General features: G+C 43.5%; 1 protein-coding gene across 2 annotated transcripts in view; it reads left to right on the forward strand.

Annotated features, from left to right (window-relative positions):
* The window catches only part of ZCCHC2 (zinc finger CCHC-type containing 2), a gene marked incomplete at its 5' end in the record, with an annotated part of 52,882 nt that overhangs the window by 19,733 nt on the left and 18,049 nt on the right, over window positions 1-15,100 (forward strand). For both annotated transcript variants that reach the window (XM_082640755.1, XM_082640754.1), the window contains 5 exons: window positions 1,795-1,907; window positions 7,580-7,674; window positions 10,521-10,604; window positions 12,508-12,565; window positions 14,625-14,760. In XM_082640755.1, coding sequence (XP_082496881.1) covers window positions 1,795-1,907; window positions 7,580-7,674; window positions 10,521-10,604; window positions 12,508-12,565; window positions 14,625-14,760 — 486 coding nt within the window. The remainder of the gene's footprint in view (window positions 1-1,794; window positions 1,908-7,579; window positions 7,675-10,520; window positions 10,605-12,507; window positions 12,566-14,624; window positions 14,761-15,100) is intronic.

Raw genomic sequence — 15,100 nt, forward strand, 5'->3', positions numbered from 1 at the left:
GGGGACTGGGTATGCTGGAACAAAGACCAGGCAGGTGAGAAAGTTCGAGTGACTTGTATAGAAGAGACATGTATTTTTAGCGAATATGCCTTTCTCTAGGACTGGAAGTAGTCCCTGGATTTTGAAGATAAAAGCACTTGAAAATAAATCAGTTTGCAAATACTGATGGCTGCATATCCGCACTCTGCCCAGTCACGTGAGCAGTCACTGACCAGGTGAAAACGAATATATTCTCACCTTCCTGTGTTTAGAAGAGCCATCAGTCATTCGGTAGTTGAAATAAGCTTCTCCACTGAAGCTGGTTTTGGCTGTGTACAGATATTCAGGAGAAATTGTGTTTAAAATGGGTAATGTGATATATGCCTAATGTTCTAAATCTGTATTAAAATGATAACATCAAAGTATAAATACTGAAACGAATGGTCATTTCCTTGTTTGGAAAAATGTGTAGGTCCAGAACGTGTTTCTTCCTGTTAGTGGTCTGAGGACGTGATTTACACAGTGGGTGTGTGGAATGCCAGCAGAGCGTTTGACCTTACCACGTTAATAAAAGGACCAGGAAGAGCTTCATTCTGTTATAACATCTTGATTCCATAGTCTTACTGTGCCTAAAATAGTAATACTTACGCTACCTTTGTTAAATTTTCCATTTCTGAATTGTTGACTCAGAATGCTTATTTGTCAGAAGAATACTTACTTTGGGTTCTCCAATTAAAAATTAATATGTAAACTCACAAATTTGTATAGATTGTTATATTCCCGTGGCACCTTAGATATATGTGTTAATAGTTCTATTCTTAATTTTAGTTAAAGTGCCTGCAGTTCACGAGTTAATTGCAAAGACTAGTTATCAAAAGTCAAATTTAAAACTTCGACTTCTTGAAAGACTTGGAAAATTAGTTTTATAAGGGATCAATTTATTAGGCATTTTAATAGGTAAACTAGTTAATAAAAACAAAGTTTTAAGTCATTTTATTTAATTAAAAAAATTTCTTGGGGGCTTCCCTGGTGGTGCAAGTGGTGGGGAGTCCGCCTGCCGATGCAAGGGACATGGGTTCGTGCCCCCGTCTGGGAGGATCCCACATGCCGCAGAGCGGCTGGGCCCGTGAGCCATGGCCGCTGAGCCTGCGCGTCCGGAGCCTGTGCTCCGCAATGGGAGAGGCCACGGCAGTGAGAGACCCGCGTACCGCAAAAAACAAACAAACAAACAAAAATTTTCTTGGTCAGGTGATGATTTTTTTGTGATTTCTTGTACATGGCTCTGAGGCCACCTCCATCACACTGAGGAAAAGGTTACTAAACCTCCAATTAATCTTTTTATGTAAGGTTCTGAGTTTTCACCCCATCTTTCACACCCAGGTCTTTATTTGGTGTGTAGCGTTGACAGTCTGACATGGCCTGAGGTTCACACGTGATACAGAAGACACAAAAGTGATAACTATAAAGGCAGAGATCACAGTTTTCAGAATACTATTTGAGGATAAAAATAATACTCCCTGCCCTGCGAAAGGCTCCATTTCACTCAAGAACCTTGGTGCGGTGTCCTGGGATGGGAGGGGAGTGCCGGCGGGCCCAGAGCAGGCTTAGCGCTGCCGGCACCCCGGGCCCCTCCCCTTCCCTCGGGACCCCGCGGTGCCCTGTGCAGTGCCGCTTTTGGGGAAGATCTAGAAAAGGAACTGCTTAGGGATGATTTCTGAGTAGGAGGCATTCATCTTCCTTTTGTGCCTCTGGTGTGTGACATATTTGCCAGTAAGTGAGAAACTTAACGTCGGTCGTGCGGTTTTTCTTTCCTAGCTTCCAAAGGAGTTGTCCTCGGAGACTTTTGACAAGACCATCTTAAGAGCCCTGAATCAGGGCTCACTGAAGAGGGAAGAACGGCGGCACCCTGACCTGGAGCCCATCCTGAGGTAACGGTTTACTGGCACCTGCCCGGCAGCCTCCAAGGCTGGGCCACGGCCGTCCCGGGGCTGAGGCTGGAGTTCTAGGGGAGATCACAGAGATTCCTCCTCTGGAGTCCTTTTCAGAATGGACTTTTTAATCCTTGTGTTATTTAGATCTAGGCTAGTAGTAGACACCAAACGAATTTCTCATATCATTGTACTTTTCAGCTGTCTGTTATCATAAAAATCGTTTCTAAAGTATGCAAATACTCAGTGAAACCTCTTATTTTCACCATAAAATGTTTATTGAAAGAGGCCCTTGTCCAAGAGCTCAGCTTTGGAGATGGTTTTGGATCTAAGCTGCTGAGTAAGGTTAGGCTGATGGGTGGGAAAGTGAAGGGTGGCCGAGGTTTGCAGTGTGGTTTCGGTCATTGTTGGCGCTCATCCCTCTCTGAGGGCCCCCCTTTAGGAGAGAGAAACTAAGGGATAACGGCCAAGGAAACAAATGCTGTTACACTGGAAACTTGCAGTTATTAATAAGTAAAATAGTGAAAGCAGTGTTGGCGCGTCTGTGGCTTAGAGTCGGGGCTTAGGTGAGACTGATCTGCCCTCTGAAGCTAAGCGGGCCCAGCTGGGAGGAAGACTTGCTGAGGCAGAGGTGCGAGCCTTTTCATGCAGCGACCCTCCTGCTGCCCCCGAGGCCCCCTGAGTATTCTCCGGATGGGGTGGGGCTGGGGACAGAAGCAGAAATCCGGGAGGGAGGGTATTTTCATTGTATGACAAGATTTAGGGTGTGATTTGGAAGCAAATGAGGGAAGCCAGAGAGGAGATGGAGGGAGTGACTGGGAAAAGGCAGCGGAGCAGAGAGCGGGAGGGTCCGACTCGAAGCCCCCCTGCGAGCCCACGCACGATGGGCCGTGAGGAAAGCGGGCGGGCCGGCAGGACTTTAGAGTCAGAGGCACCAGCCCGTTCACTGAGGGCGGGCGTCCCAGAGGCCACAGTGGGAGGGTCCAGAGAAGGACGAGGAGAAGTGGGAGGGGCTGGGTCTCTTGGGGGTGGGCACAGAGAGCATTCCAGGGCTGAGATGGGGTGGGGTTGGGTGAGGAAGAGTCCCCTGTGCTGCTGCTCAAGCATCGGTGGGCGTGTACATCCCTGGGGAGCCTGTTAAAGGGCAGAGTCGTGCCCCACAGTACTGGGGTGGGCGCAGTGCTGGGATTCTAGGCTGCTGGGGGCGCGTGGTCCGAAGAGCACGCCTTAGAGGGTGGCGAACTCTCAGGCCCCCGCACATACAGGTGGCTCAGGAGGGGCCTGTGCAGCTGTGGTACGGGGGTGGGGGGTGGCAGCGCGAGCCTGGTGTCTGCGCTTTGTGACAGCCTCTGGGGAGGGAAGTCATTCGCCCCCGGGTGATGGTGGTGGGAGGCCTGGCCTAATGTTCCAGAGGGTGCACACGTGACAGGTGGCCTGGCAGGGCGTGGGGCCCAGATGGGGTCAGGAGGGTGTATGCGCAGGGCTCTGAAGGGAGAAGCAGTGACAGTGGGAGACAGATGAGCTTACTACAGGGGGATGGGCCTAGTTAGGGTGTATATTAAGAATCATGAGAAGCAAGTTTCTCTGTTGGAGAAGAGAGTTATGGTATGGAAAGGAGAAAACCAGAATGAAATTAAAGATATCTGTGCAGACTCATGATTTTCAGTATATATAGGTAGATACAGAAATAAATATGGTTGTGTGTGTACACGTGTGTTCCCTGGCTCTAGTCATTGAAAGGGTCTGGAAGCAGCCACACCCCAGTAGCGGTGGGCATCCCTGGTATCCAGAGCTTGACTTGTAACTCTGTTCTCCACTGAACAGAGCTAGGGCTCCTTGGAGGAGAAGCTGATTGCAGGGCTGGAGGAGGAAAAATACAAGATGAGCCCGTCGTGCCAGAGAGCAGGGAAGCGCTCAGGGAATGTTTGGCTTGGTCACAAGGACAAAGGCCAGCTTGAAGGGGCTCCTAGTGGTCAAATCTGGAGCAAATTGAACATCAAAATAAATAAGAACAGTAACGTTGAATAAAATAGGAAACCATGGGTCCATGTTGAAATAAGTAATAAACGAATAGATTGAACGTTTGAGGACTAGGACATTTACATTGTCAAAGTCATTTCCCAGTGCTTATTACTTCTAAAGGAGGGAGAGTACCTCTGGGTGGAGAAGTCTGACTGATGCTACTTGGATCCAGGACGGTGAACTTGACTCAGGACCGCCTACCACACAGTAGGCGGCCACGAAGGAGCACTACCTCGCCCCTGTGATGTTCCTGCAGTGAACCTAATCTCGGGGAAACAGCAGACAAACCCAAATTGTGACCATTCCACAAAACGTCTGCGCTGTCCTCTTAAAGCCAGGACAGTCGAGGGAGGGCTGAGAAGATGGCACGGCTGGCTGGGTGCAGCGCAGGATGTGGACTGGGCCTCTGTGGTGAAAAGGATCCTTTGGGATCAATTGGCAAAAGTCAAATGGCATGTGGGGGTTAGGAGGTCACAGTGTATCAGTGTTAGCATCCCGATTTTGATTGTAGGAGAATGTCTTCGTAGGAATACTCATGTTTCACCCGGGGTTGGGGCAGCAGATGTCAGTTATTTATGGTTTAGAAAGAAAATTCTCTTTATTTGCAACTTCTCTGTAAGTTTGAGGTTTTCAGAGGGAAAAAAATACTTCCACAAGGAGCCACTTTCAGAAACTTGGCTCTTGGCCAACACCACAATTAAGAAGTATGTGTTGGGGCTTCCCTGGTGGCGCAGTGGTTGAGAGTCCGCCTGCCGATGCAGGGGACGCGGGTTCGTGCCCCGGTCCGGGAAGATCCCACATGCCGCGGAGTGGGCCTGTGAGCCATGGCCACTGAGCCTGTGCGTCCGGAGCCTGTGCTCCGCAACGGGAGAGGCCACAGCAGTGAGAGGCCCGCGTACCGCAAAAAAAAAAAAAAAAAAGAAGAAGTATGTGTTGGACTCCTTGTTATAGCTTTTAGGGTTCTCCTCATACGATCCTGTGTGTGTGTGTGTGTGTGTGTGTGTGTGTGTGTGTGTGTGTGTGGATAGCCTTTTCACTATAAAGATGTTATTCAAGCTATTTGTGGAGAATGCAAAGGAAGGTGTAATGTGAAAAGTCCCTAATATCCCTTTCTTCAAGTCTAGGCACTAGAAGTGGCCTTCATTAAAACCTTCCATACCTTTCCAAAAATTTTCTGTGCATGTACACATCCCTGACTTTGTTTATTTGTGTGTATTTCCTTTGCGCACATGAACTCTCCTTTGCACACGTTTTTGCCCCTTAGTCTTTTCATTAAATATAGTGGACGTGGTAAAGCATCAGTACATGTGAAAAGATCGCTGCCTCAGTTTTTATTTGCTACATAATGTTCCATGTTTAGTTGTACCATAATTAAACTAATCAGTGTATTTTATGGCTGTTTTGGTTCTTCCTAAATATTTTAACGCTGCAAGAATATTACAGTGACCGTCCACATATATGTTTCTTAACACACTTCTCTGTAAGAGAAATGTGTGGAATTGGAATTTTTGGTCAGCAGCACAGTGTGCATTTTTTAACATGCGGTACTTCCAGGTTCCTTCTCAGCGGGCAGCAGCACTTTATACCCTCAGAAGCCTTGTTTTTACGTCTCCTCCACACCTCAGCCGACAGAAATACCCTCAGCTTCTCATCTTTGCCAGTCTCTAAAAAAGGAAGACTGTATCTCATTTTACTCTGTATTTGAGTGGCCTCTGTACTTTCCTCTGAGTGAATTTTTCAGTCCCTTTCACTTTTTTATTGATTACTAATTCATAAGAGTTATTTGTTAGGTAAAAGAAAGGAGCACTGTTTGTCATTATTTCTTGACCACGCAAAAGGTTTAAATTTTTATGTAGTTGGATTTATCAGTCTTTTCTCTTACAGGTTCAGGGTTTTGTGTCCAGCTTGAAAAGACTTTTTCTCTTCAAAAATTATATTTTTAAAATGTTTTCTTCGTAATACTTCCTTTTAAAAACATCTTTGATTCTTTTGTATGGCTAGCCTGTGGTCTCAACACCATTAACTGGATTTTAGGACACTTATTCTCAGTTTGTGAATTTTAGATTAGTATTGCTATAATTCATTTAAGAAATGTAGCAATTATAAAGGAGAGGGAGAAATGAAAGCAAGAGGTAGGTAATGAATTTATAAGTGAAGTGGAGATTGGATTGGTACAGGACATACTGCATTTACTTCCAAGTACACTGTAAATTAGGAAAATGAAGGTATGGCACTGAAATGTACATTTGGGGTTGGATGACTTCTGTTATGTCAAAATGTAATCCTGTTTTTCTTATTTGATTGCTTGAGTAGTTTATAGCCACTTTGGGTTCTAGTTGGGTATAACTGCCATCTTGTGGTTAAGCAGCAATGAACCCTGACTTGAGTCTGTATGCTGATTCCAACCAAGCCCCTGCCTTTATCTCAGGTGTGGTTTTCCTATACTGGATATGCCTGTACTTTTGACCAGTTAATTTGGTTTGTAAATGTAACTGGGCAGTAGATGCCTTTGGATTTTAATCCTCAGCCTTAGGTAATGTGTTCAGACCTGGAAATTTAGATTAGCTCCATACTTTGTATCTCAGTTTCTCTTCCATCTTTTCATTTCCTCCCTTTGTATTCCTACTGAATATTTGCCTCCACATTTGAGAACCAAGAAGCAATTTTGTCTAATGCACAAGGCAACTTTGGTCCATAGGGGTCATCTCTTGATATTTATTTTGATGATTTTATAACTAATCTGAATGATAGGTCCAAAACCTTGGGGAGACATTAAGAATTAAATTTTTAAATGAGCATTTAAAATGTTCAAAAGTAATGGAAGGGGGTTTGGATGTTGAGCAGGGTGACAGTTTAATATGCGTATACTATTTGAGTGTCATAACCTTGAAGAATGTTAGTATATTCCCTAAGAAGAAATCGGAACTGAAAGGCCAAATAATTTGTTTAGGGTGATTCAGCTTTTAAGTGATTGAGCTGGTATTCAGATCCCAAGTAACTGTGCTGTAACTATGCCCCTTTCTGCAGAGTAACCTTTTGTGGGGAAGACCTCCAGTTGGAATCTTTTAATGACATTAATAAAACATGAGGAAAGCTGTTTTTTAAAGATAACAGCTTAGAACTGTGTTATGATACATATTGAGATGAATCATCAGTCATACCTTAGTCTGTAGTAATACTTGTGACTAACTTGGCCGCTGCGTTCCGTTCGTAGTTTCCAGAACTCCTGCATCCCGAACTTCCCAACCTCTTACTTTCAGACTGTGGGAAGGTGCCTTCATGGTACACCCAAATGATGAAAAGTAACACCTATGAAGAAGGGTAAAGAAACTGAAGTTGTTTTTCTGAGCAGAAAGGCGACTATTGGACCACTTGGGTAAAAGGCTGAAATAATACATAGTTGGTTAGAATTGAAGCGTTACCACTAGATTATATAAAATTAAAAATAAGCCTGTTTTATTAGATTCTTGTAAATAAGTCTTTTACTCACTTCTTCCTATGGGAAATACATTAGAAAATAATATTCTTTTCCTTAGGAAAACAATTTTTTATACCTGAATTAAACTGCCACTGGGTTTGTTTACAATCTAAACTATCTCATGGATTTGTAGTACATGAAATTAATGAATGTCTTTTCTTTTTATATGCAGGCAGCTATTTTCAACTTCATCACGAGCTTTTCTACAGAATCAGAAAGTACACAGCTTTTTTCAGTCCATATCATCAGACCCTCTACACAGCCTCAGTAAGTGTCCCTTTGCTTCTCTGTAGAAATTTGGCCTTTTTCTTGCTTGGATTTCTTGCTTTACCATGCCATCTTGTATGGGATTGTCATTTTAGTTAAGGTCAAGGAATAGTGGCATACAAAATTAGAAACATTTGTAGTTTTTAGTGAATTTTTTTTTTTTTTTTTTTTTTCTTTTTGCGGTATGCAGGCCTCTCACTGTTGTGGCCTCTCCCGTTGCGGAGCACAGGCTCCGGATGCGCAGGCCCAGCGGCCATGGCTCACGGGCCCAGCCGCTCCGCGGCATATGGGATCCTCCCAGACCGGGGCACGAACCCGTATCCCCTGCATCGGCAGGCGGACTCTCAACCACTGCGCCACCAGGGAGGCCCTTTAGTGAATTTTATACTGCAGTTTTAAAGAAAATAACTTACAACAGCTAATGTGACAAAACAGTAATGACCTATATGCAAAAAGAATATAAAAAAGTGGATGTATGTATATATATAACTGATTCACTTTGCTGTACAGCAGAAACTAACACAACACTGTAAATCAGCTATACTCTAGTAAAAATTAAAAAATTTAAAAAAAAAGCTAATGTCACAAAACAGACTGATGCCAAGGCAAGGGCCAAGTATCTCAAACTCGTGGGCATACTGCATCCTCAAATTCCTTGAGAGATCTGGCTTACAGGTTGTAGAGATGCTTCAGTGCTGCTTGCATGATGGATAACCTCTCGTGATGTGCCCCTGTTCCCATAATGACCTCCCCAGCCTCCCAGGCTGGAAACTCTGGCCTTACTCTTTTCACCTTTCCTCTTTGTATTCAGTCATTTAAAGGCCAAGTCACGCCAGACAAAGGACATCATCCTTTTTACCCCTCCTCACCAATCCCATTGTTAGTTAGGTCTTTTTTTCATGCACAGACTGTGCAAAGCCTCACTTCTCTCAGATTCTAGTTTCTTACTGTACTATAACCTGTCCTGGGCTTGTCTCGGGGATCAATTTGTTAATCCTCTATTTAGAACCTTAAACGTTTGCTGTGAAATTCAAGCCCTGCCGTGAGCCCCTTGAGCCGCCTCTCACCTCTCGGGCCGCCTCTCACCTCTCGGGCTCCCAGGGCTCGCGGGCTTGGCAGCCACCGCAGGCTTGGCAGCCACTCAGGACACCCTGCCTTTTCCTGTCCCAGGGTCTTGTCTCGTTCTGCACCCCCTCTTTTGTTACAGTCTGTTAAAATCACCCCTGTTTCAGGACCCAACTGAAATAACACCTCATGAGGATTTCCTAGATTTCTCGTATGTTCCTGTGGTTTGGTTTTGCCCGCGTGTTTCAGCATTCATCATGGTCTGCCTTGAGTTTAGCTTTATAGACGTCTATCTCAGCTGCCTTTTTTAACAAATATTTTGCCAGTAACATCGACGTGTGCTTTAGGAGAATTTCTGCTAACTTTAAGCACAGCCATTACGGCAAGTCGCTGTGTATTTTTCTTGTTTTTTGAATCTTTCCTTCTGCTTTCAACAAAGCCATGTCTCCCTGTACCTAGAGGGGAAAGAAAATGCATTTTTCCTCAGTTCAAAGTGGGAGGAAAAAAAGAGGTAAAAAAAAAATAGTATGAGTGGATATTTATTGTAACATAGGGGTTAACTTTTAGTTTTTCTAATCATTTGTGTATATGTATATATGCCTTAAACATTTTAAACAAAAAGTAGCAACTAGAATTAACGACTCTTCATGACTAAGACAAGATGAACAACTCCATGTTTAAATTCATGTCTGAATAGTGGCAATAGCTTTTTTAAAAGAGAATCCTGATCATTCTAGAGATGTTAATAGATTTAACAGTCAGTGCTTTCCACTTGAACCAAGTGTGGTTTTTAATGAATATCTATAAATAGCGTCTGTCTAATTCTAAAAAAGCACTGAAGCATGAAGTTAAACTTTTAATTCAGATTTTAGCAGGCTGCCTAGGAAAATGTACCCAAGTGGGTAGTACACACATAAATAACAGAAAACCCGTCTGGAGAGTTTGGCAGTATCTAAATTATATGAGCAATGCTAAAGAGGCTGGTAGATTTTAAGATATCAAATTGTTGTGAAATCAAAATAGTGTATTAAGGGACATGTTTTGAGATTGTGGAAAATCTGGTCAGGATGTTCAAATTATTTCACCAAAGAACACATCATTGGCAAAGTTCATTTGCACTTACTCTTTTAAGAAATGACAGCTCTAACTTCCCCTGCCCCACAATAGAGAGCAATATTCCGTATCCCGACAGCTGAGAGAACAAATGTTAAACTCCTGAATGACTTAAAATGTTGACCTCCAGAAGCCTACTGGTCTGTATTTTAATGGACATATAATCCAGTGCATCAAAGTGGGTTCTCTGGGTCAGTGCTGGTCCATGATTGCTGGTCACTGGTCTATGGTAGAAGAACAGGAGCAGAGAGGAGATGCTGGGAGTAATCTCACGTTGCCACATTATACTGTCTTTCATAAAAGGAGCGATCCACACAAACTGGAAATTCTGAAAAACCTTACACAGCACAGATAGTTGAGAAGCACTAATCTAGTCCATCTCCTCATTTTGCACAAGAGCACATGGGGGCAGGCAGATGTGAAGCAGCTTGCTTCACTCCTGTGGCTTTTATGGGGAGAGCTGGCTCCGTGCTTCAGGGTCCCCACTCACATTCCAGGGTTTTGTGCTATGTCCTCTAGCTTTCTTCAAAGTCCTAACTACTAAACGTGTTCTCTTTACCATTAACTCTCCACTCTCATCCTCCGTGGGAGAAGAGTAATAATTATATTTGTTTTTCTCACTATTATAATTTTCCCTAAAAGTTAATGGTATTTAATACTTCCTGCAGATAACTTACAATCCTCTCTGAAGACTTCTAAGATATTAGAACACTTAAAAGAAGACAGCTCAGAAGCTTCAAGTCAAGAAGAAGGTAAACGCTGATTCACTGGAATAAGTCATTCTGCGTGATATTGTCACAGGGATAGGTAAACAAACCGTTAGAACAGATTAAGGAACTGAGAAACAGACATATGGGAACTTGGAATGTGACAGGTGGCCTTACAGAAAAGTGGGGAAAGAATATGCAATAAATGGTATTGGCTGGCTTTCCAGTCAAAAAAAGTGTTATATAATTAGATCCCTACTTCTGTTGGGCACAGAAAGTTTCAAATGAATAACAAATTATTTGCAACATATATAAACTTAATGTAATATGTAAAATGTAAAACTTAAATTTTTAAGTATTAATAGTCTGGGATGAGAAGGCTTTCTTGACAGGACAGAGCATGACCATAGTGGAGATCTTTCTAATCTAAATTAAAGCTTAACAAGTGGCAAAAGGTTTCCATTCAGAGGACATTTGCAGGATATTTACAGGTGTAAAGACTATACATCCAGACTATAGATTCTTTTAAAAATCATTGAGAAAATCAGTCTGGTCAACAATATGGGGAAAGATAAACACAGGCAGTTCTCACAGAAGAACCTTGAATGGTTCAGCCTCACGAGTAGTCCAGAAAATGCAAACTAAAAACAATGAGAGGAGCTTCCCTGGTGGCTCAGTGGGTAAGAATCCGCCTGCCAATGCAGGGGACACGGGTTCGAGCCCTGGTCCACAAAGTCCCCACATGCCGCAGAGCAACTAAGCCCGTGCACCACAACTACTGAGCCTGTGCTCTAGAGCCCGCGAGCCACAACCACTGAGCCCGTGTGCCACAACTACGGAAGCCCATGTGCCTAGAGCCCACGCTCTGCAACAAGAGAAGCCACCGCAATGAGAAGACCGTGCACCGCAACGAAGAGTAGCCCCCCGCTCGCCGCAACTAGAGAAAGCCCGCGCGCAGCAACGAAGACCCAATGCAGCCAAAAATAAATAAATAAAATAATTAAAAAACAAAAAAACAATGAGAGATTAGTTCACACTCATCAGATTGGCAAACCATTTTCAAGTCTGACATGATCAAAGATATGAAGTAATGGGAATCCTCATCTACTGTTGATGGGAATTTAAATTGGTACAACTATTGGTACAACTGTTTTGGACAAAAATTTGACACTCTCGTGAAGTTGGAGGTGATTAATGCTACTCCCCAGCAGTTCTGCTTCTATGAAAATTGTCGTCCGTGTCTTCAGGGGACAGGGATTCAGGCTCTCCTAGCAGCTTATGGGTAACAGCAAGTACTTGGATGTTAACCCAAATGTTTCAAATGTTAATAAAGTTATAAATAGATTGTGGTACATTCATGCTAGGTGGCAATTAAAATAAAGGGTATTTATAGTATATTCAAACATGTAGCACCACTGTGTGTTTGTGAATACAGGGGTAGTTAAAATAAAAACATGCACTAGATTATTTCAACTAGTTAACCTCTGTGGAGGGAGGGAGCTGAATGGAATGGAGGGAGGCCTTTGGTTGTTTCTGGGATATTTCCTTTCCTAATAAAAAGAGGCAAATACAGAGGTATCTGGGAGGTGGGTACATGGGTGTTGGTTTTATTAACATGTGGTTTTTTGATATTTGAGATACTTCTTTTTTTTCTAATGGTTAAAAAAGAGCCTGAAATTGAATGTGTGGTTTTGCAGCGTAATGCTCACGTCAAATTTCGTAGTCTTGGACAAAATTGATTTTGCTATTGGTGGAACATATTTGAGAGGATATTTAAGGAAATTACTGTGTCTTTGAAAAATTGTTTCTTTAAGGAATTGTGAAAAATGCTTGGACGTGCTCTACGTGGTCTGTCAACACTGTTATGGTCACATACATTAGTTGCGTCTTCCTTTTGGATTTTGCAGAAGCATATGGTATAATAAATTGTTTTTTTCCTCCACTCTAGATGTGTTACAGCACACCATAATCCACAAGAAACATACCGGCAAAAGTCCCCTTGTGAAGTAGGTATCTAGTTCCTAAAACATGAATGACTTTGTGTGTTTTTAAATCACCATCACGTTTACTTACTGATGTATTTGGCTATAATTCTGCCGGTTTACTGTTTGCTTGTTATTTGTCTCACCTTTCCTGTGTTTTCCTTTCTCTCCTTTCTTGCTTTTGGGTGATTTTTTTTTAATTCTGTTTTTCTCTTCTATTAGCCTTGATAGTTTTCCATACATTGTTTTTCGATTCTTCTGATGGTTACCTAGAGGTTTTATTCTACATCTTTGACTTAGGAAGGTCTGATATTTGTGCTTGTACCATTTCCCACGTGAGGACCTTGGATCACTGTAACTTCACTTACCTCCTCCCAGCTTATAAACTGTAGCTGTCATGCATCTTAATTCTGTTTTAAACCTCATGCAACCTTTTTGCATTAATCATTTAGGTGTTTACCATTCCACTGTTCTTCATTCCTTCCAGTGTGCCTGAGCATCCTTCTAACTGAAGAACACTTGAGAATTCCCTGTCATCATATCTGCCAGTAATGAAATCACTTTGTTTTTATCTGGAAGAAATGTCTATTTTGCCTTCAGTTTTGAAAGACATTTTTGCTCATATGACATAGGACTCCAGGCTGGCAGTTACTTTCTGTGAGTGCTCGGAAGCTCCAGTGTCGCTGTCACCGGTCTAGTGCCCTTGGTCCTTCACATCATATCCTCTCAGCCCAGTTTGATTTCTGCTGCAAGCCACATAAAATCATTTATGTGACTTCTGACCCCCCTCACACTGCGACCGTCCCTCCGCAGGCCCTGCCTCGTGACTGTCCGCCTCCTGCCTCAGGGCCCGCGCTGATTCTATGAGCCTGCTCAGCCCTTGAACCAGCCCAGTTCAGGGCTGCACGTTAATTTGCCCCACGGGTCAACCCTCAACTGGTGGGGAGCTCCAGCTTCCTGCCCTTTGGGGAGATAATTCTGGGAGGTCCCAGCTGGTTCGAGCCTCTGTCGCTCAGAGCGGCAGCCTCGCTAACGGACCCACACGCTGGTTTTTCCTCCTTTCCTGTTTCATTCTCCCCACTCCTTGTTCCCACTTCTGGATCACCTCCCAAATCAACTGTGTCATCGCCAGATTCTGCTTTTAGGGGTATCCGTTGTTCTTCAGTCTTATCGCTGCTCTTTGAAAGTTAGTGTGCTTTTCCAAACTGACTGTGTTTTTGAATTTTCCCATTGTCTGGTTTTCAGCAGTTTCCTATGATATATTTGTAGCTTTCTTTGAATGCGTTCTGCTTTCCTAAGTCTGAAGTTTGATACAGTTCTGTTTCAGAGAAGCCCAGGCCATTCTCTCTTCACATATTGCTTCTGCCTGTTCTCTTGCTCCGTCTTCTGAGGCTCGGGGTGCTTACAGGTTAGACTTTTCACCATGTCCTAGGTGTTCTCTCAAATTTTTTTTTGTTTTCCACATTCTTTTCCTCTCAGTGTTCCAGTCTATTGTCTCATGATGAAATTTCCTCTTCAGTGATTTTTTTCACCTGTTTCCATCCATTGAGTTCTTAATTTCAGTTTACTGTACAGTTCTAGGATTTAAATATGGTTCTTTTTTTCTATATTCCAGTATTCTTCCAAAATCCTGTCGTCTTGCAGTCCTTGACCGATGTGAAACACTGTTCATTCAGAGTCCACGTCCAATCACTTCATTCTCTGGACTCTCTCTGAGTCTCCTTCTGTTGTGTGTTTCTCTTGGTTTTCAGTCACATCATCCTGTCCCTTTACTTGCCTTAGACACACACAGGACATAGTGCTTCTCTTGAGATTGGGGCTAACGCCCCAGCTGTGAGTGGTACAGGATGAGTCTAAAGCCAGGCTGTGCCTCTGCTGTCAGCCTCCTCAGAGGCAGGTATTAACTATTAAATAGGTAAGAGAGGTGTGAGCTGGTTCATTCTTACAGTAGGCTTCTTTCCTTAGAGCTGTTGCTGGGCATTCTATGAGACACGAGTACACTGAAGGCGGGGTTAGTGTAGCTTCTTCGTTATGGGACGAGGAGGCCAGAGGCTCACACATGCGTGAACTCTTCTTCCGGTAGCACCGTTGGTACCGGTGGTTCTCCGCCGGACGGGCTCACCCTGCAGTATTCTGAGCAGAATGGGACCACGGATTGGAGGAAGCACACCTGCACCGCCATTCAGCACCCGGAGCACTGCGTGGCCTTAGCTGACCAGGTACGGGGGCTTCGTTTCGTCTTCGTGCCATACCGTTGAAGCATTGTCACTGCATGAGAGTCGAGTTCTTTAAGCATTATTATGTCAGATAGTGTATCTGGTAAGAGGAAATGAAGGAATGTTTGAATGTAAGACTTCAAAGTTAGTTGGCGTACATGATCTAAGCTCCTCTGTGACCTGAAGAAGTGTATATGTATTACTTCGTTTTTTTGTTTTTTGTTGTAATTTTTATTTATTTATTTACTTTTGGCCATGTTGGGTCTTTGTTGCTGCGCGTGGGCTTTCTCTAGCTGAGGCAAGCCGGGGCTACTCTTTGTTGCTGCGCACGGGCTTCTCATCG

This window comes from Mesoplodon mirus, assembly GCF_964341445.2.
Source record: "Mesoplodon mirus genome assembly, chromosome: 13".
Taxonomy (NCBI): Eukaryota; Metazoa; Chordata; class Mammalia; order Artiodactyla; family Ziphiidae; genus Mesoplodon; species Mesoplodon mirus.